At 39.2% G+C, this 26,603-nt stretch overlaps 1 protein-coding gene across 1 annotated transcript; it reads left to right on the top strand.

Moving 5' to 3' along the window:
• Positions 1-16,823: 16,823 nt before the first annotated feature.
• pou1f1 (POU class 1 homeobox 1) lies at positions 16,824-26,256 on the top strand. Its single transcript, XM_046054352.1, has 7 exons — positions 16,824-16,959; positions 18,818-18,979; positions 19,840-19,938; positions 24,454-24,717; positions 24,887-25,051; positions 25,855-25,915; positions 26,016-26,256. Exons 1-7 carry the CDS (start codon positions 16,824-16,826, stop codon positions 26,254-26,256), a joined length of 1,128 nt encoding a protein of 375 aa, XP_045910308.1.
• Positions 26,257-26,603: the final 347 nt, after the last annotated feature.

Below are 26,603 nucleotides of genomic sequence, written 5' to 3' on the forward strand. Positions count from 1 at the left end.
ATAATCACAACCACTGTTGTTTTGGGGCACTTGCTGAAATGACTGATTCTGTCGTTCTTCTTGGGAGCAGTCTCCAATGCTTATGATTTAAATTTAATTTAAATAAGTTGTGGAACATTAAAGGTAGTTGCCTTGTCATGCACCTTAATATGCTTGCAACATTGTTGTTCTGCCTGCTGTTTTGCCACAGCACTCGAACAAATGTTGCTTTTCTTATTCTTTGCAGCCTGCCATTGTCATAGTCTGAAATAGAGAAACTGCAGCTTATGGCAGTGTTTTCAATTTTGTTTGTTTCATCTCAGTATGACACTTATTGGAATGGATAATTAAACTAAACATTATTGTTAGTTTTAATTGTCGTTCTTGGTTTCAGTGGACACTTAAAAAGTAAAAATGAAAATTAGGATTTTTTTTCATCCAAAAATATCAACATGGGCATCAGTTGCAATCTGCTTGTTACATTCCTTCTTCCACTTTCATCAGGTCATTGCTCTCATTATATCCTCTTAGATGCCTTCCTTTTGCTGGCTCGCTTCCTCTCAACATTACATCAGCTCCCCTCTCCTTTCATTCCTTTTCTCTTCCAATTTTGTCCAACCTCAAAATTATCTTGCCTCTTTACGCTCCTCGTTTACACTTCAAAGTCTCCTGCACTCTAAGCCATGGGCTTATTCTCATTTTGGTAAATCAAGTGCTCTCAAGTGTTTCTGCTCTTTGTCAGAGCTACAGCTAAGATAGAAACAGTGACCTGTACTGGACATAGTCAGTTCACTTGAATACATCAGGGTTTCTTTTCTTCATTTCATTGTACTGCATTGACCATATTTTAAGTTTATGTTCTTGCTGTTTGCAATAGGACCATACTCTTTTCAAACTTGTTTTTATTGACACCAGTCTCATAATTTGTGTATGTGAACAGTTTAAATGTAAACAGCATTAGGTGCAATATGTGATCTAAATGTAATAACAAAATACAGGATTGGAACCTGCCGCTATGTTCTAATTGACTGACAGCCAAATTGCTGTTTTCTCAAAAGAGCACTGGTGCTTGATTATAGTAATGCAACATTCCACTGAACATCAAGATGAATTTGATGGGGACAAAACTACAACTCCTCTCTGTGTTTGCTGTTAAAGACTCAGATGTTGTGTAATGTAATTTTTTATACATCCTAGCTCCACAGATATTTGGTGCTTTCATTCTTTGTCATTGATATTTCTGTTAATTCAAGTTCCTCTTCCCTAACCAAATCATAATTTTTGATAAACCTGTTATTGCACCTGCTCTTCAGAAGCAGAGAATTTTTTACACAAAAGTGAACCTTGTAAGTTGCATGAACCTTCTGGCTTTCATCCCATCTTTTCCTCAAATGCAAATACATTACATGAGAGAGGCAACATGTACAGTCTACCTCATCAGGTATTGTGCCTCCAGGCTGGTACACTTGTTTGATAAGTAACATGCACAACTGCCAGTGTTAAGGACGTGGCAGGAAAAATATGTAAAATATGCTTATGAATCTGGCCATCAGTGTGTCCTGGATTTACTCTTCCTGTAAATCAGGAACAAAACAGATGTCGCATGATTAATGAAAAAAGGAACAAAACTAAACAAAAATGTACATTTTTCAGTGGTACTTTAGTGAATCAAACAGTTGTGGGACTTTATTTTAAGAAATCATCTACTGGTACTCTACAGAACCCTTCCTGTTTTACATGGTTATAACTATCCTCATACATGGTGACTACATGATACTACACATTTCAAAATCTTCCATACCTCTGAAAAACTGCACATCCCCTGTTTTATCAGCAGTTCAAACAGATCAGACAGAGAGTTTGACAAAAGGTTGACAAAAAACATTTCCATGAAAATGGTTGTCGTAAGTCATTTCACAGAAATAACAATTCTTAAATGTGCATATTTCCTTGATAGACAACTGCTTCTAGCAACCGCTAATGCAGCTTCTTTGTGGACTGGAAATTCATTCATGTTCTGTCATGTCATGTTAGCCCAGTTGGCTTACATGAACATGATGTCAGACTGAATAATGAGGTGAATTCAAATTGTAAATCAGTCTGGTTATCAGGTTAAGTGCTGCTTGTAGGAATACTAACAATTTCCCTATTGCACAGAGCCTTGATGTTATGTAGCTAAAGCCAAAGAAGCTACTTACACACGATCACCAGCTGAATCACTTTGTGGCGTCTTGATTTTGTTTTTTGTGGAGAGAATGGTGATGCCAAACCTTGCAGCAAGGGAGTTGAATGTTGAGGACCGCTCATATTTTACTCTCGTCATTGTGCTGAAAGTTCCAATCATTTGAACTTAAACTTTCCTCACTTACAATACGAGGGCCATCTTAAAATAAGTGTCTTGAATTTTCTTTAGTTTGAATTTCAAAGTTCTTGTTTATAATTAAATGATGATCAGACACATTCAGCTGGGGTTTTTGACTGACTCTGCACCCGAGAAAGTGCAGCTCAGACCATTGTTCATGTGAGTACAGCCTTAGAGCTCTCCTTCAGGTCTTGGCAGCATTGTTCTGCAGTATGGCATGCCTGCTTGGCCTAGATGCTGCAGCGATCAACTGGCCTTATTGCCATGTGGAGGAACACCACATTACTGTAGTTTGAGTAAATTTGAAACACTTTTTATTAAGTAGAAATTGTAAAGTATGTTCATTTTTGCTTGTTGCTCATCCAGGGGGCTCTTCCTCCCTCTTTTATAGCATATAGAGGCTCTTAAAGCTTTTCTTCAGATCCACAAGCCCTTCTCTCTGTGAGATGTTTTGATTGACAAGTGATCTGCTGCCGTGTGCTATCTGTTGTTGCCATGGAGACTTATTAAGTTTTGGGATAGTCTATAAAATGTGTGTGGTCTATTTTTTTTTCTTCTTTTTTTTTCTCAAGGCAAGCGAGTCTTATCTCACCCCGGTGAAGCATTTTATTAGTCAGTGTGGCAAATGCTATGAGACATCAGGGAAGCGCCTGCACAGAGGTGTGAGAGAACAACGGGAGCTGCGAATTAAAGTCAATCAGCTGAACACACACAGTATTTTGTATACATGTTATACAAAATACATGTAGGTGACTGCTATTCATAGATAAGCCTTAACATATTAAGACTGTCCTCACCAGAAAGTCTACAGCAGTGGTCTATGTTCAAAGGCTTTAAATGACATACAATAATGTTTTCCTGACAAGTGACCTTTTACTGGAAAACCTTTTGAGGAGAAGGTCATGGTAGAGTTTGGGTGCTGGGGGTGTGACTATAACATAAATATACATACCACATGTTCAAATATGACCACATTCTGTATCATTAACTTAAGACATTGTTAATCATTAGTAGCTTTAGTTGCATTAAACCTGCATTCATTTATATTTTAGCCACTTGGGCCAGTATAAAAAGGTGTAAACACAGCACTGACATATTATGAACTTATAAAGTTAATATGGGTAAGGTGTAAGCAAACATTTGCCAACACATCCAGCAGACATGGAGCAATATTAGCATTGATTTGGAGTCATCTTTGATTAATTAATCTAAGTCCAATACTCACTCTTCTTTTAGCTCTATGTTGCTCTCTACCAACACTTAAAAGAAATATCTTGCTCTTTGGCTGCTGAATGCACCACTGTGTTCACCAGCCACAGTGAGGGGAAAAATTATTTGATCCCTTGCTGATTTTGTACGTTTGCCCACTGACAAAGAAATGATCAGTCTATAATTTTAGTGGTAGGTTTATTTGAACAGTGAGAGACAGAATAACAACAAAAATCAGAAAAACAATTGATTTGCATTTTAATGAGTGAAATAAGTATTTACCCCTCTGCAAAACATGACTTAAGCTGATGATACACGGGGCAACTTTTTAAGCAATGTTGCTGGGCAATCTTGCTAGTGGCAAGTCCGACGATGTTTTAAACAGATAGCGGCGGGGCGGGGCAGGTGGCAGAGTGGTGGGGAAAGGAGATTACGGTTGTAATCTTTACTCATTACCATTGACGGCAATGTTGCCCTGCACGATTGCTCAAAAAGTTGCCCCGTGTATCATCAGCTTTAGTACTTGGTGTCAAAACCATTGTTGGCAATCACAGAGGTTAGATGTTTCTTGTAGTTGGCCACCAGGTTTGCACACATCTCAGGAGGGATGTTATCCCACTCCTCTTTGCAGATCTTCTCCAAATCAGTAAGGTTTTGAGACTGACGTTTGGCAGCTCGAACCTTCAGCTCCCTCCACAGATTTTCTCTGGAGACTGGCTAGGCCACTCCAGGTGCTTCTTTTTGAGCCATTCCTTTGTTGCCTTTGCCGTGTGTTTTGGGTCATTGTCCTGCTGGATTACCCATCCACGACCCATTTTCAATGCCCTGACTGAGCAAAGGAGGATCTCCCCCAAGATTAGACGGTACATGGTACATTGTTTTCTTGGTGACTATGTTCCCATCTGCCTTGAGATCATTGACAAGATCCTCCTTTGTAGTTCTGGGCTGATTCTCCACCGTTCTCATGATCATTGCGACTTCACGAGGTGAGATCTTGCATGGAGCCCCAGATCGAGGGAGACTGACAGTTGTTTTGTGTTTCTTCCATTTGCGAATAATCGCACCAACTGTTGTCACCTTATCACCAAGCTGCTTGGCGATGGTCTTGTAGCCCATTCCAGCCTTGTTGTTCTATAATCTTGTGCCCTGACATCCTTGGAGAGCTCTTTGGTCTTGGCCATGGTGGAGAGTTTGGAATCTGATTGATTGCTTGCTTCTGTGGACAGGTGTCTTTTATAGAGGTAACAAACGTGATTACGAGCACTCCCTGTAAGAGTGTGCTCCTAATCTCAGCTTGTTACCTGTATAAAAGACACCTCGGCAGAAATCTTTCTGATTTCTCTTCTTTCTTTTTTTGTTATTCTGTCTCTCACTGTTCAAATAAACCTACCACTAAAATTATAGACTTTCTTTGTCAGTGGGCAAACATACAAAATCAGCAGGAGATAAAATAATTTTTTTCCCCCCACTGTACTACTATGTATATACCATAGCTCATACAAGCTGCTTGCACAATTTTCCTATATGGCTGTTTTTTTTGTGAGTATGTGCTTGTCTGGAAACACCAATGAGAGAGCTGAGATTGAACTAAAAACGCAACCAGTTGCATGCCAAAGAAAAAACTAATCAGTGAGTTTAAAGACAAAGTCATTTCAACTATTGTTGTTGTTATAAATTAAGTAGAGCAGCTTTAACTAAAAAGATGGCAGTTTAAAAAAACACTCACGTTAGGAAGGCACAAACAAACAAACAAACAAAAAACCTTTGGGGACTAGAAAAAATGTTGTTGGTTGTAAGTGCAGTGGTCCCTGAATAACATTACATGATAGCTACAGCTTTGGTTGGAAAAATATCTTCAAATGAAGTTTAGTTTGCCTATTCCTAAAATAAGATTACAATCTTGAAAATAGAATTCAATTTCAATAAACTTGCTTGCATTTCTTAGTTTGAAAAAAACACCTACAAATGTGAATTTGTATGACAATAAATCCATTGTTTCTTTTGATGTTTCTGCTACAATTTTCTCCAACCTTTGATTTGATAATTGTGCATTTACTGGCATGCAAATGTGTGTGTGGAGGATGGACTCCCTTGTGTTTATTGTTGGTTGTTGTGACAAAAAAAAGATAATAAACTCTTCTACAATTTCTGCAACCATTTGTATTTTTCACTCGACCACACAGTGTATTACTTATTCCCATACTTTCATCTTTCTCCAAAAAACAATGCAGTGGACAAACTTTGATCATAACAGTCAAGACAGCAATAATTCTCTGAATCCATATGATTGCACTATTAATTATTATTTACCTTGTGTTTACGTGAAATTTTCTGTATGTGTTCTTCACCACATGGGCAGTTTTTGATGAACCAAATGCTGTGGGACAGAGCATGCTTGAACAAATTTATAAATGGTACTGCAATAACATTGCAGTTATTGCCCTAATCTTACATAATATGTCTTGGGTTATATTATTTGTTTTTAACCTTTAGTTGATACAGATATACAACAGCTTTTAGCCTGTAAACAAATAACTTGTTCCCATTTGTTTTAATAGTTTTGGAAAAGGCTGGCATGAAGCTTAATAAGAATACACATTGGTGTGTTGTGTGGAGCTAAAGGTTGGCATGAGAGTAAATAGATAATGAAAGCATATTAATTGTAGAGGTAATCCCTCCATTTACACAGCTGCATATTCATTATATTAAAGTTTTGAAGTGTCCTGATAAACATTAAACACTTTGCTGTCAGCAGCTTGAGTGCATACCAACCAGTCATAGCAGTTCCTTTCAAATACAGATTTACGGAGGTGGCGTTCAAGGCGAGAACAGCAATAGAAAGTTGGAATATGTAAGCCTGTGACTAATATGAAAATATCTTCAAAGGTAACATGATTAAGAAAAAGATGCATTTCACTGCACAGGCCCTCCTTCTGTGGTGTGTTGAGATGATCTGTGTACAATCACACAATCTGACCAATGATCTTGAGTTCATACTGCTACTCTTTGAAGCTTTTTAGTTACAGTCTGGATCATCAGGACAAATTAGCCTTCATTTGGTCCTTCTCTCTGATCTCTGTGTCTCGTTCCTTCCTTTCTCTACGAGCCCTCGGAGACCTGCTCTTTTCATCACCACGACCGTTTGATCTGAGCCTCTGAGCTCTGCTCTTTACCACACAGAAAGGGACTGAGAGAGAGGGAGGGAAGACTCATTGTTTTCAAATTTGATCGTGCTGCCTATTCCTTACTGATATTTGTGTTATCATCTGTGTAATTATCACTCCTTTTAATTTACTTGCAGTGTTGCTTTTATCATGCCAGCTCTTTGAATTTAGGAGAGAAAAGCTACCGGCACACAGAAATATAATGCTTTCTCATGCTTCCTGTTACTACAGAGAAGACCTGGCCTGCATATTAAACCCAGAGCTGTCCTGCACTGCCTTGTCTGGTGCTTATCAATGTACGAGTGGCAAACCCTGTGCCTGTCAGTGACATCCTTTCGTGTTTAATCTTCCCCCATGGCACCATCAAAGACAGTCATGGGCAGAGATAGCCAACTGGTTCAATTAATGCCATGTGTCCAGATTGAGCCTGGGCTGGGTGACTGTTTCATCTAAATCCATAGCTAGTTCTTTTATTGACATGTCAATTAAAAAGCTTGAATCTCAAAAGCTCATCTTTTCAAGAACAAAGAAATTTACTTGGTTTATTGCTTCGGGAGGATTCATGTTTCTAAAACTGTAAATGTGCCGTTAACTTTTTTATTTAAATGTAAAAGTCACAAAATCTGGAGTTAAATCACTGTTTATTGAAGTTTTTGGCCACTGCGGGGCAGAAGCAAGCTATAAACCCAATAACGACATCTGAACTGCGTTTGATTTCAAATTATCATACAGAATCACAGTTAACATCAATAACCGATGCACCTAGCCAACCAAGCTAGCTAACTCCAAATATGGTCCAGTCTGGTGGCTTCAAAGCAACAGTCCACAAACCAATGGGTAACGTCACAATGACTACGTCCACTTCTTTTATACAGTCTATGGTACAGCACTCAGCCTTGCTGACAATTTGTCCCAGAAGCCACTCACAGTATTGCAAGGAAAAAATCCCTTGCTGCCCAACACACATTTTCCCCATAGACCACTATTATAAAAGAGACATCTGTAAACTTGTTGACATGATAACTGCAAAGAAGTTCATTTACTTTTTGTATCATGACTTCAAATCCACGGAGGGTTTATATTTGTAAAACTTGGCTACAGCCTAGAAAAGCTCAACATCCCAATTTAAAGTCTATGGGCAGAGTCGGAACACGCAGTAGGAGCAAGTGGAAGAAACGCTAATACTTCTGTATTCTGCAAACCTGGAAGCCTAAAAATATTTTTGTCTTAAGCGCTTTAAGGTGAACATAGTGGAGCTTTTAGCAGCTAAAGAGCCAGATATTTCCCTCAGGAGTTGGATAATGTTCCCCGTAACTGCTGGATCTGTAATAACAACTGTTTGCAAAAAATCTCACTATATTAACTGAAAAGGTGATGATATGTTAAGGTTGTTGTTTGCAAGTTCTTTCCGCTGCCCCTGTGAGGCAAAAATAAAAAATTGTTTTTTTTAGGTTGTTACAGGTATGGAGACTGTGAAAAGAGTCAGTTGTGAAAGCAGAAACACACTTGGCAGTACAGCACTGTCTTTCACACATTCACTCATTGCTTTGTAGCTCAGCAAAATAGAACAGGTAAACGATTTTTACAACTGCATCGTGCCCGTAGTATGAATTGTTCTCTGCCAGGGAGGGATGAGAGCACCTGAAAGCTTGTTGAGCCGTGTTCTACACTTTAACTTCAATGCTTTTACCTGCACATATTACATTGTCTTTTATTGTATGTGAACAGCTGTCAGTACGTCACAAGCCTGAGTGGATCCAGATACATAAACAACCCAATGTGAAGTTAACCAGCTTATCAGTCAGACTGTCAGGAGCCTTTCATCATCTGAAATACATTTTGCTTGAGGCTGCCAACAACAAATACCCTGAACCTGTGTAATGATTTTTCCCTCTAACACCAACTGTAATTTCTCCGTGTAATGAATTGTACACAGACAAGCCTGTCGACGTGAGGGACAGCAGTGAGAATAGTGTCTCTGTTGATTTTTGCAGCTGTAGCCTTGAAGAAATAGACAAAACATTAAGCTGGGGTAAAAGGACTTAGAAGTAACAGCTGGGTTGTTGGGGACAGAGGCTCTCTCTCCATCTCTCTGTCTTTCTCTTTTTCTCTTGTCGCTCTGTAGCCTCCTGGCGGTCAGGTGAGCCAAAAGCAGACAAGAAGGAAGCAGACGGTGAAATGAAATTTTAAAGCTGAATGCACAGGCTTCATTTTGTTGTCATGAAATGTACTACAACTACTCTATTTCTAAGTGAGATAATTTTGATTTAAAATCTGGTCTGACTTGTTCTGAGTATGGATTGGATTATCTAGTGCTGACTATGCAAGGCTGTTTGACTTAGTAATTCAAGTAAATGTCACTTGCCTTGTTAATTTGCAGTTTTATTTTATTTGGGGATATGTTAAGGGTTAGGGTTATACAAGGAATATATTTGTATAAAACTATAGTTTTTCAGACGTTAAATGCTGACGTCAGCATGTAAGCATGCTTAACATGAAGACATTTGCTAAGCACTAAATACAAAGGACAACAAAGTAATTATTTTTGCAGGAACTGGAATTTTTACCTGATGGTTCTAGATGAAGTCAGAGGATCAACAGCCATGAGATTCATTCTCCTCTGGGGACCTTGAGTGTCGGTACCAAATTTCATGGCAATCCATTTCACTCAAAACCAATCAAGTCAACCTGATGGGGACCAAAGTCATTCAGACACATCATCTGGGGAACATGAATGTTTGTGCAAAATGTCAAGGCAATCCATCCAATAGTGTGGTCTGGACCAAAATGGTGAACCCACCACACTGACACTGCCATAGTTACAGCCACAGCATCAGTTGGCGTGGTGGCTCAATAGTAAGCACACAAGTCTCCCAAATTAAAGATTGTAGGTTCCAAACCTGGTTGAGCGAAGCCCTGTGTGGCTACACAAGCCTGTGTGAAGTTTTGTTATCTAGCAATAATCTTATTTTAAGTAATTTGATCTTATTTTAAGACCTCATCAAGTGAAAATGGTTGACAAACTCATGTCGAGAATGTTTACAATTACATTTGATAGGGCATTCAAAGTAACCAAAAATGCTTGTTACACTTTAACAGATTTTTTTTTTCTTTCATGCAGACCCATGGAAAATTAGTTTTTATTACAGTAAATTAGCATGATACACAGATAAAGATGGTTTTCCATCCACCAACAACTTGTGGACGCCCATAGGACAGAGCCCTTGTTCAGCAAATGAGGGGATAGATGGAAACTCATAAAGCTTGTAGACTTAGGCCTTGGTGCCTGTTGCCTAGCTACCACCTCCATCCTGTATGATTTTTATTTTATTTTATTTCTTTTTTTGTTTTGCCTTTGCAGAGATAAGAGATAAGAGTTAAGTTGCTTAGATTACATGCATATGTGCATGTGTACATCATGTCCTACTGTTCACATGTCTTTATGTCTCATTCTTTCATTCCGTCCCTCCTTTTATAGACTTCTCAATTCTTTGTTCCACTCTTTACTCAACCCCATTTATGTCGCATCTATTTGAACGTTTTGCATTGCAAACCTTAAGACCACATGGCACTGTGCATCAGGAACAGTCTAGATTTTAAAGGACTGCTTCATGTAAGGAGGCTAATGCTGCTGAACTTGTATTGAGATGGCTTTCTCTCAGTGAAAAATAAGCAGCCTTGGAAAACAGATTTCTTAAGGATTCAAATATCTCTTCGGAGTGGCCTTTGAATCAAAACTTTTCAATGTCTTTTGAATCTAAAGCAGTGTTACCCCCATACAGCCAGCACAACAAGTGTCATTTTCTTTTTAAAATTATTTGATCATATCTGGTATATCGTAGACCCATTTGTCACTGTCATCTTTTTCCTGTCAGTCCTTTTCTATAAAGTCATCTATCTGTTAGAATTACTTATCCTTCTACAACATTGTGTTATTGTTTGTCCTTCACTGTGAGCACTGCAAAGAACAGAGGAGAAAAAAATGACAAGAACAGATTCACAAAGAGCAGTATGCCAGCAGCAGTGTTGACTATGTAAAGACAGAGGGCGAAACTCATCCTGTGCCACAATTGTATATGGATTGTAAAATAAAAGTCTCTTTAAACATTCAGCATGCTGTGCAATAAATATATTTAGCAAGTTCAATAATGTTTGTGTTTTTCAGAAGGAACAAAGGGACAGTGTGTGCTCACGGTTGAGATTCAGTGGCTGAAATGTGGCTGTTGGGTTCAAGAGAAATGGAAAAAGTTCCAGCAGGAATTTCACAGTAGGTTTATGCTATTTCTTTTTCTATCATTACTCACTCTTTACAGTGGACTGTAATTATTGGATATGTTGGTGGTAATGCATGTATTTGATTTGCCATACTTGTATTGTGCTATTTTCAAGGACATTTGAAAACTTTTGGTGGTAAATTGGATGGGTTTTCTCTCTTATTACCTTGTACAAAACCTTTCATACAAACAGTGAAGGATGAATAACGAAGGGAGAAGACTTGGAGCACTTATCATGACCGAAAGCTCAGTTGCTTATTTAAAATGATTGACATTTGCCTTGTTTAAATAGCGCTACAGGTAAAGTAAATGATGACTTTCTTTGACTGCCTTTCACATCTTATTTCTTCTTGTACTATAGATGAAAATGAGAATGTGTTATAGAGAGCATCTTCCCTATACAACAGATGGATAATACTTGATTTTGTATTAGTATATCTGCTCTTTTCACTTCGTTACTGTCGTTACTGTCATTGTTTTTGTTTTTATACAATGCTACATTGATGTATTTTCTAACAATGTGGAATATGTCTGCCCAACCCTGGGAACTTTGTTGAAAATCTCAATAAAAAGATTTTGAAAAAAGTATATCTGCTCTGGGAAAAAACAGAAGAAAAAAAAATCTAAATTATTTGTGGAGAAACAGGATCTCAGAAGATCGCCAAAACACATGACAGCAAAATTAAGTGGTCCTAATATGCTAAACTGAGAGCTGTAAATTAAGGTGGGAAAATATCATTTAACCAGATAGTATTTGACACTGACATTTACTTAATGAGGAGAGATAGTAATCTGCAAGAGACGAGGAGAGCAGACTCATATGGACTGCTAACCTTTGCTGTTTGTTGAATATGTTGATGAAATTAGTCCTCTTGGATGTGTTTGGGCGGTGTTTGTGCTGTGGTTGGTGAGTCAGGCGCAGCTCTGGGCAGATGGTGGTCGGACCGGTGCATAAGGTACGCTTGATATTCATCAGGAGAGCTGACCTCTGCCATGATGTATTCAAGCATCCAACAAACCTCACTCCGGGTTCATCCCTGCATAATGAATGGATGCAGAAATTCAAAAACAAGACAAAAGCCATTTTCAGCTCTCAGTTTCACTCCCACTTCCTCTGCTCTCATGGTTTGGTTAGGTAAAAACAGGGATGTTCTGACAAAATTCAAGGTTGGTTATGTGAAGAATTTGCTGGAGTAGTGCTGGGTCAATCAACAAAGTTCACAGTGTATTATTAAAGGAAAATGCACACACCCACACTCAGCCATGACGTTCTTTCACAAGTAACTCACAAGAAACTCAAGAAAATGGGCAGCAGCACAAAGCGACAGACAGTTCGGTTTGTTGGATGAGAGAGCTCTTTTACATCTGGAAGGAAACAGTTTTCTCTTCACACTGTACAAGCAGCTCAAAACTACTCAATAGCTTTGTAAATAGTTTTAGTGCAAGCCACTTTATGATGTCCATGCGCAAAGTTTTTACTTACTACTCTGTAAATCCAAGAAATAGCAAGGTCGATTTGAAAACTGTGTCATTGCTTGTGCAATTTGTGAAATATGGTAACACTTTGTAATAGTGATCAAATAATCAGTTATAAAAGGTAAGTATACACAGTACCTTTTCAGCTTTGTCCATGGGAAATTCAATTTTCAAACAAATGGGATTATAAATGATCACCTACGTGGTTAGAGATATACTGTACGTACAGGTATTGAAAATATTTGCTACACTTACTGTTGGGTACTTACTGATGCATAGAAGCACACACGCACACACGCTGTGTCTTGCAGTTAAAGGGTGCTGAACTGCTAATTAGCAAGCAATTTATACAAAATGTGTCATGGTGCTTTGTTTATTGGTGCTTGATGTGGTGTGAAAGGTCGTAACATTGTATTAAGCAGCGCACACACACACACACATACATATATATATATATATGATGTTGGCAAGTGTATAGCAGTTTAAGAAAACATGCAATTATACAAAACACTAGCAAATTAGGAAAACGTGTATTATTTCGGAAAATAATGCTGCAAAGTGAGAAAACACAACAAAAAACAGAAACACGCTGCAAATCAGATGCATTTGGTTGTGTTTTCACACTCTCGCATGTGTTGTCAAATTGGTAAAGATGTTTCCTTAATTTGCTTGTGTTCTGTCTATTTTCATGTGTTCAGTGCACTGAGCTTTCAGGGCCACCATAATAATCCCCCTAAGATGCCATCTCACTGTCACTGAACTGTGCTCTCTCGCTGCACACACACACACTCACACAGTCACACACACACAGTCCACCTGGTACATGAATGTACGGATGTGATACCTGTGAGAATGTGTCACTGCACTCTGTTCCCACTGCATCGGTGGATGGCTCAGTGGTCTTTGGAGTGTGTGTTTGTGTGTGTGTGTTGTGTGTTTGTGGTGGGGAGAGGAATATGTCTGTGTTTGCCGACTTCTGTTTCTGGTCTTGTTATAACGTGTTTTTATCGTCTGTATTAGAGATTAGAGTAATAATCTATTTGTCAACATTGGAACATTGTATTTATGGGTAGATGTGTGTGTGTGTGTGTGTGTGTGTAACGGGGGGCGGGGGGGGTCTAGGACAGGTGCTTTAAGGGAACCCCTTTGACTCATAGTCTCTTCACTAATTAAGTTCAGGCTCGTGTGTGTGTGTGTGTGTGTGTGTGTGTGTGTGCATGCGTGTGCGTGTGTGTGTGTGTGCATGCGTGTGTGTGTGTGTGTGTCTGCTTGTCTTTCCATGGGAAAGGTTTGTGCTTTTCCACTCCCTCACTCATTGATTATCTGTTTATTACTCTTCTAAATTCACTCAACTCAAGTTTGATCCAAGGTCTTTGAAGCTTTCATTTATTGGTATTTTAAAATTTTATAATGTGGTCAACATGTGGCCATGTGTTTGGTGTTTTGTGTTTCTTCCTGAATTTCAGCAGACTCACCTCTGAAACAGTTCCAATGAGACTAAGGATAGTATTTGTAATCATAATATTGGTACTTGTCTGCAGCTAAATGTTAAAGTAATGCAGCCAATTCAGGGTATAGAACCTGTGCGATCGGACAAACTATATTCATCATATCAGAGAGAGACAACACTGATGTGTCTGATCAATAAGTCAAATATAAAAATTAAAGGGGACATTTTAAAGGTAGATTTTCTCAAGCATAGTTTATTTTCTGTGTTTGTGTTTCGGTGTTGTGTCAATCTTAGGTAGGGTAAGGGATTCTAATCCAATCCACGTATTTTTGTCAAGTTTGGCAAAAATCGACTTACAGTCCGTTACCTGTCTGTTCAGCTTACTTTTTACTTTGGCAAGACATGCTGTTGTTGTGACATTAGCTGTAGTAGCAGGAGAGCTGTGAGTATCTCTGGGACCGCCTCGTCCTCTCTGCATGTTAGCTTCGCAGTAGCAACTGTAATGTTACGAGTTTACTAACCCACAAATAACGTTAGTTACATTACTTGCTGTGTCGCTTACTCCTTACCTGATTTACCTGGCTTACCTGCACTTGTCAGTTATAATAAGTTTCACCAAAATAATGTCAGAAAATGAAAAATGAAAATGTAAGTACACACAGAGATGGATAGGTACAAACAACCTGCATGTTCAGTATGAAAGATCTTGAATTTTTACTCCAATCATCATTATTCCTTATTTTAATTATACTCTGCTAAATATTGGGAGACTTACACTAGCGTACAGATTTATATAAAACAGTAGTGGTTCAGTCTCTGTGCAAAAATAAGCTTGCATTCGCCAGCAGGGAAGATGGTCTTTAGCCTGAGTGGGAGTCGTCGGCTGAAATGAAAGAAGAGAGAAAAGTATTTTAAGGATGATACTGGTGTTGGTGAGATTTGTTTTCTATTGTCGCACACCATTACATTCAGTTGTCTTCTTGAAATTGGGGATTCGATTTCTGTTTATTTCAAACCTGCTTGGTTGAAATGAGATTTCAGAAGTCCATTGTGATTTGCTTGGCTATTTGTCACAAAGGATTTATTTATCAGTGTTCAGTCTCATTGGGTTTTGTTTAATCCAACAAGTGATTTAAGATTTACATGTTTCAAGGTTGCACATTGAAGGAGACTTGGCAAAAAGTGACTACCTGTCATCAGCATTTGGATTTATATTTGGAATGTAATGCCTACAAATTTGACACACTCTCAGTATGGAAATTAGTCAAACTGAAGTCCCTAGGCTATCAAAAAATGAAAAGAATTTTTGGGCTTTTTAAAACAATTAACATGTGACCCTGCAACTGAGTGAATCTATAAACTCAGCAACCAAAAATCTGTTTTGTGGAGAGACATTGTCAAAAGTGCATCTAGTCCATATTTACACTGCATGCTTAAACGTGTCAAATCGTGCCTGCCACCCACAAGCTATTTTCCACCTGCTGCCCACCTACATCAACAATAGCAAAGCAGAGCCCAAGACAAACACAAACAGACACAACAGAGCGCACATGGTGGCCACGCTCCTCAGATTAACCTTTATCCCTGATGAGACCTGTTGTCTTTACCTGGAGCACTCTGCACTCAACACAATATGGACTCCAAACCGAAACAATGTTAACCTTTTCTTCCACTCACTGTGAGATAATGCTACACAAGTTTTTGGTTGTGGGCTAAAGGGATAGGGTTAAAGCGGTGCCCTGACCTCCTGGTGATCTATCCAACAAAAAACATCCAATTTACACCTAAAAGCTCTTGCAAGACAACTCATAGTCCGTGGTAAAACAAGTGTGATTTTCCAAGTCAAGTTTAGCATTGGTCGGGGGTACACATATGCAAAACAAAGCAGAACAATTGGTTTGAGATTATTTGTGGCAACACTTTATGCCAAACCATATTATCTATCAAAAGAAACAAAGTCTTTGTTGCTTTAATGAGCATCCTAAATGTTCACTTTACTTTCCCATAGCAACTACATCACAACCCTGCAATCAAGGAGAAGGACAGAGAGATAGCGAGAGAGAGAGAGAGGAGAGGAAGGGATCGGGTTTCTCAGTACCCTAATCCTGGATTTGGAAACGGGATGAGGAGAACGCAGCTAAGGACAAGCACAAGTAATAACAGCACTGACATAGGTTTGGTAGGTGGGGGTGAGCAGCTTGATGGGAAATAGGGGGCCTCATAGGTCGAGAGAGGGGTGGTTAGTTGTAGGTGGGTGGGATATAAATACCTGCAGTAGACAAGGGCTGCAAATTGCTGAGGGTATGACAGACACTGGTTACCTGCATCTATAATAGAGAAAAAGAGACAGGGATATGCATTGCAGAGGCCCAGTAGTATACCAGTGGTAGTAACTTGAACCTGAAGCTCATCATTATTCATCTCTGGGAGTCTTGAGTGAGGGTGCAGATGTGCCTAAAAATGGGAGAATTCTAGCTGAAGTGCTGACAGTCTTTTCTCTTTGAGAAAAAAGGTAACTTATCACAGTTTCCTACCTGAATATTCCCAAGTGACTGATGTGAGAACTACGCTTGACTGAGCCAGGGAAAAAAGGACAAGAAAAGAAGACAATACCAGAGGTGAAAGAAGACAAGACGCAACAAGGAGAAAGACAAGGCAGAACAAGAGAAGGCCAAAGAAGACGAGACAGAGAAAGAAGGCAAGATAAAGTAAGACTAAACACAAGACACAAGAAAGGAAGGCGAGGAAACAGATATCAAGAGGGCAAGACAAGAAAAGACAGAGGACAAGGAAAGCAACAATGGGAGACAAGACCAAATAAAGCAAGAGAGGAAAGAAAAGGAACCAGTTAAAGGATCACGTCAACCTTCAGTGTACGATAAGGACCATCCGAGAGGGGCCTGAGAAGAATGGCATGCCAAGCATTTAGTGCCGACTCTTTCACCCCACTTGCAGGAGACTCACCCTTGCCAATCCTTATGCACCACGCCCCTGCCGGTGACTGCCTGCCAACCACCTCCCATGCTCACAGCATGGTTTCTGCAGGTAAACTGGGCTCAAATGCTCTTCTGTCAAACAATTTTTCTTTTGTGCCATTATCTTTTTGTGTGCTATGCCTAATTTGTTCGCAAAAAAATGCCTTTCACGGTTGCAAAGTATGAGGAGAATGGAAGTTTACAGTTCCTAAATGATATAGACCATATCCGATGTAATGTTGACATGATGTTAAATCCTTGCTGCAAAGGAGGCAGCCGTCTAATAACTATTTCAATCATCCAGTTGAGCCTTGTGAATTTATAAAAAGAAAGGCTACTGGCATTGTGCCATTTCTTAATGTGACGAAGAGTAGAATGAGAGCATGCTGCAGGCATTTGCTTATGTTGATTATTGATTTATTATATAGGACGTCTCATGGGTGCTGCAGGGGAGTCATGTCTAATGTAGGGCTACAATTTGCTCCTGTAGACCTCTACTTGACCCAATCATGCCGCCCCTGCTGATGCCTCCTTATCAAGATGCAATTGTGTTCTCAGGAAATTGGGAAGATGGATTGGATTGAAAAATACATTTATTCAAAGCTGATCCAAATGATGTAAATGTATCTAATCAGCTGGTTTAGCCCAGCTGTCTCTACTCAGTGGATAATTGCTTTGAGAATATGTTATCAGTATGACAAACTCCCCAAGGTCTTTTTCACGATGGAACATTGGGGAGAAAACTTCCAGGGGTTTTAGTGCCTGCTGATTGTTATAGCTTAGAATATACTGGATTATATCATGCAGAACATTAGTCATACAATACATTTGTATAGAAGCGGGTTAAAAATATCTTGTAAATAGATTTTTCTACTCAGACAATACTGTATTTTCGGAATTTGAGGATATTGCTTTGCTGCAATAAAATCTTAACCTGGCCTGTATTTGTTTTCTGTCTTCCAGAGAGTCTAGGAATGAAATGTGGAATGTGGCCGACTAAAAGAGAATAGAAAAATAAGTAAAATTCAGTTGTTCAGTCAGAATTGTAGAACATGCGTAATAGTTGTGATGTAACAACTCAGAGTGCATCTTAACAATACCAGTATGCATGCATAACTGTTTGATGTGAACACCCAGCTGGATAAAAAGAATACATGAATAATTATGTAATTAGCAGAGGACATGACCAGAGCAATGTTCAACTATATTTAAATACAGTATTAGTAGAGAAGAACATCCAGAAAAGCAAGTAAAGCAGAGGAGTCCTAATCTAGCTGTGAATCAGTGTCACAATAAATCTAACAATTCAAAACATCTCCTGGTTTATTTCCTTGGTTTTGGAAGCATATGTTTTGGTTTGCCGATACTTTTCTGCTCTTCATGCGTTCATTTCAGACCACTTTTATAGAAGGTTGTGTAAGGTGGGAGATCTGTCGCACATACAGAGCAATTTTGTAAGTCATATTAGCATCCCATTCTACACTAGCTGACATTTCACTCCAGAGCCTAGTTTAAGGAACAGATGCATTCAACTCAGATTGTAATCACATCGCTCTCTGTTTGGTCTGCACTATCATCAGACTAACATATCAGGGTGATGTAGGCCTTCGGTAAATACTCAAATATAAGCCATCTTTCTCTCTCTCTTTCTGTCTCTCTTCGATCCTTAATGGGCTTTTAGTGGAATGTTTTAGTGTGTGTGAGAATCTGCATGTCCATGGTGTTTATGGAACCCAATAGTTGTGAAATCAAATTTAAATATATTATTGTGTCTTATGCCAATACATAGCAGCTATATAGCATAGCATAGCAATATAATTACTTTAGTAAGAGCTATTTCAATCTGAACTGTACTCAGATCCTAACTAATACATCTCTCCAGTTCTTTTGTTCTGCCGTCAGATTGTAACCACATTTGTCTTCATCAGTATCATCTGGGCTGTCCCTGGGTCAGTCTTCCAAGCGCTCCCACATGCATCTGTCCACCTCGTCCCTCGGCAACCCTCTTGGCAATGGACCGCCGAGCCTACATTACCCAGTCACTCCCTGTCACTACAGCAACCAGCAGGCCACCTATGGCATGATGGCAGGTGAGTGGTGGTGATGGTAAGGCTGTAATAAATCTAGTGCTGTTGGTCAACAATTGATCATCATCAATTCTGATAGTCAATCGTTTAATTTATTTATTTAAGCAAAAATGCCAAAAATCCTCCTTTGAGTTTTGGACTGTTTGTCAGACAAAACAAGCAAATTGACGGTGCCATAAGGGGTCTGAGAAACTGACCCCTTATCACTATTTTCTGGCATCTTATAGATTAAACTAATAATTGATGATGTATGATCAGTTACAGCAGTGATTGACTCAGAATATTTCTGATGAAAATATTACTTTGCAGCCATGGCAACATCAATAATGATAATTGTTGTGACAGTATTTGGACAGTAAACAATGGTGCTGATGAGGACAGCGGTAATGGTGAGGGTGATATTGATCTGACGCTGACAATGATTATGATTAGAATGAGGATGTGAAAGAGCATGATGGGTGATTTTTTCAATCCAGCCCAGCATCAAGTCATATTAATCAATGTGTCAGCGGTGAAGTTGGATCTTGGGTGCGTTTAAATCAAGTCTCAAAATTCAGAGTAACTAAATTAATCAGTTTTAAGTCATGTATGGACATTATCTGGTCACAATCTGCATACTAACAGTAATGTAATTTATTTAACATACAGGACATACATTTGTTAACATTGAAGTGTCACATGTGGGCACTTCATCATGGTCAGACTCTTGTAGAGGAGGTGATATTACAATGTCATGTTACTAACAATGATGACTATGGTAGAGGTTTAGATGATGATTATTGTGCCGAAAATGACAATTACAATATACATGGAAATCCCTGTGGTGATTGTGATAATAAAGGCTTCTCTTTCTCTCCGTGTAGCTCAGGAAATGCTCTCTGCCAGTATTTCGCAGACTCGTATCCTACAGACATGTGGTGTTCCTCACCCTAACATGGTGAGCGGTGCAAACCCATTGCAAGGTAATGATCAGATACGCAGATACGCAGTATCAGTCTGTCACACACACACACACTCACTCACACACTCACACACTCACACACTCACACACTCACACACTCACACACACACACATTCACACACACACATTCCCTCTCCTGGCCTGCAGTTAAACCCAATAAACTGAGCAGACAATTTGTTTATTCCCATTTAATTTAAAATCTGCTACCAGTTAAAATCAATTTCAGACTTGATTACTCCGCCTAACGCTTGAGCTCTTTAGCGCACTTGCTAAACATAACTGTCTGCTGACAGTTTGCCACTTCCTCCCCGTCTTGCAGAGAGAGCAGGAACATTAATGCAGAAATGGCTATTTGAAAACTGTCAGGAGGAACAGTATTGGTGTTAAGAGATTTTTATTTTTCAAGGCACAAGTCATCAGTCTTTTAACACCTGACGAGAAATATTGTTGACAGTCAACATCTAGCTCCAAATAAATTGAACAAGTAAAGCAGATTTTGTATGTAATAAAATAACAGTTGCTGAATTCATTCACAAGTGTTGATATCATGGCCTATTCAAGTTTGCAACTTTTTATATTAAAGCTAACATGCCAGAGTGATGACATCAATATTGCCAGCCTCGCTAAGTTGTACTAAACTTTAAAGCTCCTGACAAATTTATAACAGTCGTGGTAAATTAACATGAGATATTTCTGTTTTTCTCTATGCTCTTCTCATTGTTTTGAAATGGGTGGGGCTTATGTCACTGTACAGGTGTTCTGCATACTAATTCCTATAATGAAAAACTGACAAAAGTGAAATTAAGTTTTGATGCATTTCTTTGTTAAAGAAAGTATAACTGAACTATCATAAGTTTGTATATAATCAAGCAGGAGCAAATACAGACCAAAACAATATGACCTACAATGTAACCCTGGTGGCACAGAACAATTAACATTTGCAGAGGAAATAAGATTGCTTCTTCTAACAGACAAGACTGTTAAAGAGTGAGATTTTAACCACATGAGTGTTGACCCGGCGACCTCTCCCGCAAATGGTCTAATAAAACTGTACGGTCCGCAGTGTCAAAGGCCTTGCTGAAACATATTAGGATACAAATTAAACAGCTGGCCATAATTATTACCGTCAGGAGGTCACTTGTTAAATTAATGAACTGTGAAGTGACGGATTGAAGGTGTCACAAACCAACTTGTTTGCAGCTTTTGTCTATATCATTAGAATATAAAGGTAAACGGAATGGGATAATTCTTAATGGGAAAGGGATGTTGCTCAGCTTGAACTAGGGGATGTATTAACATTTTGAAGACTGGCACATCAAGTGTGCATGTGGTAGAATCCATGTGAAAAATTTCCTCTGTTAAAACCCAATTTGAAACTTATTCAAAAGTGGTTAACAACAGCACTCGGCAGAGGGATATCTGAGAGGAGAGGGCAGTAACAGAATAATTAGAATTAAACAGAACTCTGTTATATCGTGAATTGGATGAGATGAGGTCAGAGAAGAAATCGGCCCTTTCATTTTTAAAGCTGCACTCATTAATTATTTTTTATATTAACAACGGATCAAATGACTACTTGTAATGTGAAAGGTGTAGCTTTATGAGTCCACAGAGACTCTGCAGTTCTCCTCGGCTATATGGAGATTTTTAGCTTCCTTTAAGTCATCAGCCTTGTTTTCAGCCACAGCAGGCAACTGTTTTCAACAAAGACACACTGATAAACCTAGTGTACGTTACCTGCCAAGGACAAAATTATACACAGTGGAGCATTTTGCAGCTGAAGAGACAGATATTTTCCTCAGCAGTTGGGTGCTAAAATGAAAGTGAATATGGACTCACAATCATCAGGTGGCCCGAAACAATGGATGCTAATGTTGCTCCCTATCTGCTAGACATGTAAATATGCAACTGTTTGCTTAGACGTTGGCCATAACAACTTTAAAGGGCAATAAAACATCAACGCTGTGGTCTCAGCTTGTTCAGCGAGCAAAACAAATATTAATGACGGCAGGAATTAAGTGGTTTGTCAGGTTGTTTGCTTTCTATCTTTGCTCGGCATAAAGCCACTGATGCTGCCACTCTCTTTGGATGGTGCTCATGTAAAGCAGCTAGAGGGCCCATGTCCATGTACACACAGGCTGGTGAGTGAGGTGTTTTCACAAACCCACGAAGCCCGCATGTGTTTTGAAAGAGGCTTGTTGTCCAGTCTGTCTCCAAAGCACACAAACAACTGCTGTGTGCACTGCAGCATAGCTGTATGTACACTCCCCGGGGAGTATTGGTGCAGGCACAAACAAGGTAAAGTCTTCTCTCTTTCTCCTGCATGTTGAGAAGAACAGGATGCCTCCAGCTGAATCATCCAGGCCCTAAAAGATGGTCCTAGGGGTAAAGCATTTTGCACCAAATCTCCCCTCACCAGTAGTAAACTACAAGGTACAGGGATGTGTTTCATAGGGTGCTCACTCTCTTTTCTCACTCTCAGTTGATGTTAGAGTAGTATAGTAGTATCAAAACTGACAGCAATTTAAGAGACATCTACCAACTAAGCTCTATGTAAAGGGCTTTGAAACTATAGGCTATTGCCAGAAGGCAGACATACACGCTACCCATATATTACTTCTTAGACATAAGAAGATATTTTAAGAGTGTGAATCCAACCTCTCTCCCTGACACCTTCAGTAAAAGAGAAAATCACTGATGCATACAGTTTTGGTGTAGAATCTGCCACATTGCTCTCTAGCTGGTGTATGGCTACGAATGAACAATTCGGCGGGTCACTGACAGCACCCTTTTCTACACTCCACTTTTGGAAACCCAATCATTTTGTACATGGGGGTTGTGAGGGCTGTTACTGCATTTAGTATTCCTGCCACTGTATTCCTCCAGGGAGAGTCCAAAATGGCTCAAGCACTACTGATGCTATGGGCTCTCATGCGCAATTTGAATAAGGAGCTGTAGGATTGGCTCGTCCTGATTGGCTGGGTAGACAGATGTAAACATCATTGAGCAAAGCCAATGAGTGGTTAAGGAACAGTCCTGTTAAAAGATGAAACCTATCTGAATGTTGATTAGTTGAGCTTCTATGCAGTCATTCCCCTTTAGTTAGTCTGGGAAGTTTCTAATATTTAGTTCACTGTCATTAATATAAATGGGGTATACAAAGTATTAGAAATGGTATAGCACAATACAATGTATTGGTCTAACTGTATTAGTTTTAGCTAGGTGTACTGGTAGTGTATAGCCATTACATTGCAACCTCCTGTAATAGTATCTCTGATAAAGACTATGTGAAAGCAAAATCATCTGTGAACTTATAACTTTAGTAGTTAAGAATAGATTTGTTATTTTTGTTTTTTAATTTGTAACTTTAAATGTAAACTTTTTTGTTGCAAACTGCTTTGGCAACATTATTTAAATGAAACATCACACTGAACTGAACTGAAAATGAAACTGAGAGGGAGCGAGACTGACATGCAATATATCTCACATCACTGGATCTATAAATTCAGGTATTGCTGTCGTACAATATAGTTTGCACTGCACTACAACCCTACTAACACAAGAGGGGAGTGTTACATTGCTCATCTTAGATCCAGTTTCAGCAATGTTGATGCTATCAAAAGCAAGCAATCTTCAGAAGATAGTTCAGAGTGGATGGAAGACAACATTTGGCTGCTGTAAGACTTTAATCACAAATTAGGTATTAAAATTTGAGCAATGCAGTGGCCCCCCACCCCTCGCCTCCCCCACTGTAGATATAAAGAGTGTTGATGCAAAGTGTCCTATTCCAAATCACAATTGGTCATCCACCCATCTGGTACTCTGGCAGTAATCTGTCATTAATAATATAATAAAATATTGATTTGCAGCAACAGCCACCAGCTCCACTGTAGTCTGAGGTGTGTTATGCAAGTATGACAAACCTGTTTAAAATGGTTGTGCAATTTTTATTTCTACTAAACAGAGGCCTTTTAAAAACAAAGAAGTGAACTCAGCTTTGCATGGCAACATTAAAGCCAAGGAGAAAGCATTCTGGCAAAAAATGTGAATGGGCTTGAGTAAACTGCAGAGTATAATTAATTAATTAATAATATTGGGAATTTATAATGGTAAGGCAGGCCTATTCATCTAAACTACATGAGGTTTAGCAAATGGTTTCCTCGCTTACACACTCACAAAATAAAAACTGGATCAAAATATCTTATTAGGCCTACCCTTTTGTTTCAGGAGAGGATGGAAACTGTTTGATTTGTTTCAGATATACTACATATTGGCTATCACAGCAAAATGGTGAACAAACAAAAAACAAAACTACTATTCTTAGTAGTTCAGAGGAATATCAAAACTTTTGCTGAAGAAATAAAGGCTCTCAGGATACATGGGGGAATAGTGGCCATGTTGCTTTCAGTCTCCTTCTAAACGTCTGAGGGTCTCCCTTGTGACTTCTGCCGACACATTTCCCTTTCCAACCCATATCTCTCTTTCTGCACCCCCACACCCCCACCCCAACTTCTAGGGTCTCTTACTCCTTGCCTGTACAAGTTTCCGGATCATGGTCTAAGCAGTGGTTCCTGTGCATTAAGCCATGGTTTCTCCTCACTGCCCTCTGCCTTCCTCTCGACTGATGAGGTCCCTGGTTGCCCCGGTGTTTTAGAGATGAAAACTGACGCCCAAAGAAAAAGCATGCGGGACCCAGAAGATGCCCCTGCCATGGACTCCCCTCAGATACGAGAGCTGGAGATGTTTGCCAATGACTTCAAAATACGGAGGATCAAACTTGGTGAGTATTATTACTAAAATGATGATGATGATGATGATGATAGCTGAAAAAGACCCCAAATCACTATCCAGCTGCACCAGTCAGATATCTTACCACAAATGTTTGCACTCGCCTTGCTGCTTTTCTGCTTCTGAGAATTCTATTATTTTTGTTTCATTTTGACCTCGAGGCTACACGCAGACTAATGTAGGCGAGGCTCTTGCTGCAGTTCATGGCTCAGAGTTCAGCCAGACCACCATTTGCCGCTTTGAAAATCTGCAGCTGAGCTTCAAAAACGCCTGCAAACTCAAGGCCATTCTGGCTAAATGGCTCGACGAAGCTGAGCTGGCAGGAGGTGAGTCCCATACATTTACTCCACTCCACAAACCAGCATTATTAGAGCATTTATTCAAAGGTAATTATTATGTGGATATCTCATTTGGATGGAGTAAAAGCACATTTGATTTAGTGTGATAGGATCTACTAAACATTACTGTACTATAGACATGCTTTCCTTACTTAATTAAGAGATTTAACACTGGCATGTACATCATCTAGGAGAGGTGTTCCTAACCTTTTTGCCTTATGACCTCTTAAAAAATGTATCAATATCTACCCATGACCTCTGATCACATGATGCAAACCGCAGAGTGATTTTCTCTTCTCAGATTCTTTCATTTGAATATCCTTTGGAGGAAGATTAAAAACTATCTAAGATCTCAAAAGAAAAAGAAAATATTTAAGGAAAACTCTGATAAAAATGTATTTTTTGTAGCACAAATGTGTTCTTTTACTTTCCTGTTCTGTTGCTCACCTTCTGACCCGCAGATTTATCTTGTGATCCCTTGGACAATTTGTGTAAAAATATGTTAACAGTCGGGGTAGTAGATTTTGTGTGAGAGACGTATTCATTTCAAAGGCAGTTCAGATAATAAGTCATTCTAATGATACTTGGGCAGTTGGTCTGGCAGTCAGTAGGAAAGTTACTCAGTCAAAGGTCCAGTAGCTTAAAGTAAGTTGGCATCCACTCGGTCAGTCTGTGTCTCAAATCATTATTCAGCTGACTGTGGCTATGTGGTAATTAAAACTCTACTTCTTCTAATTACTGAAAACCACAAGCATACTACAATAACAACATTGTCTTTTCCTTTCCTGCAGCCTTGTACAATGATAAAATAGGAATGAATGAGCGGAAGAGGAAAAGGAGAACAACTATCAGGTATCAATTCTGATGAGAAAAGATTCATTGTGTGCCATACAGTGATGTTCAGTTTCATAGAGTTCACCCTCTCTTCTCTTCCCCCTGTTTCCCACTGCAGCCTGGGAGCTAAGGAGGCTCTGGAGCGCAGCTTTGTGGAAAAAAGTAAGCCATCCTCACAGGAAATAGCCCGGATAGCCAAAGGCCTCCATCTGGAAAAGGAGGTGGTCAGGGTCTGGTTCTGCAACAGACGCCAAAGAGAGAAACGGGTCAAAACCAGCCTCAACCTCAGCGCCTGTTTGACCAAAATCAGTCCAAACTGCATTGCACAGATGAGTAAAACACAAAGGCCAATGACATAACTTAAGGTTTAGCCAGAGAGCATCAGTTCACCTCTAGTCCGACGGAGGCTCATTTGTGACCGCAGCTAGTGAAAAGTTTAAATGAAAATTATTTTCAAATCAAATGTCTGACAGTAAATCATTCCACCATGAAGTGGGAGAATTTAATTCAACAGGAAATGGGGTCTATAATCACCCTGCATTAGGCAGCCTCTGATGTGCTTAAAACAATTTCATCCAGTTAACATTTAGATGAGAATTTATATCCAGTGAGTCACTGAGTCATTGTCAGCAAATGTTTGTTTAATGGCAATGTGCACCAGTTTTCTTAATGCCATTTTAATGTTGTTGTTTTTTTCTAATTTACT

This window comes from Micropterus dolomieu, linkage group LG07 (genome assembly GCF_021292245.1).
Source record: "Micropterus dolomieu isolate WLL.071019.BEF.003 ecotype Adirondacks linkage group LG07, ASM2129224v1, whole genome shotgun sequence".
NCBI classification, from domain to species: domain Eukaryota; kingdom Metazoa; phylum Chordata; class Actinopteri; order Centrarchiformes; family Centrarchidae; genus Micropterus; species Micropterus dolomieu.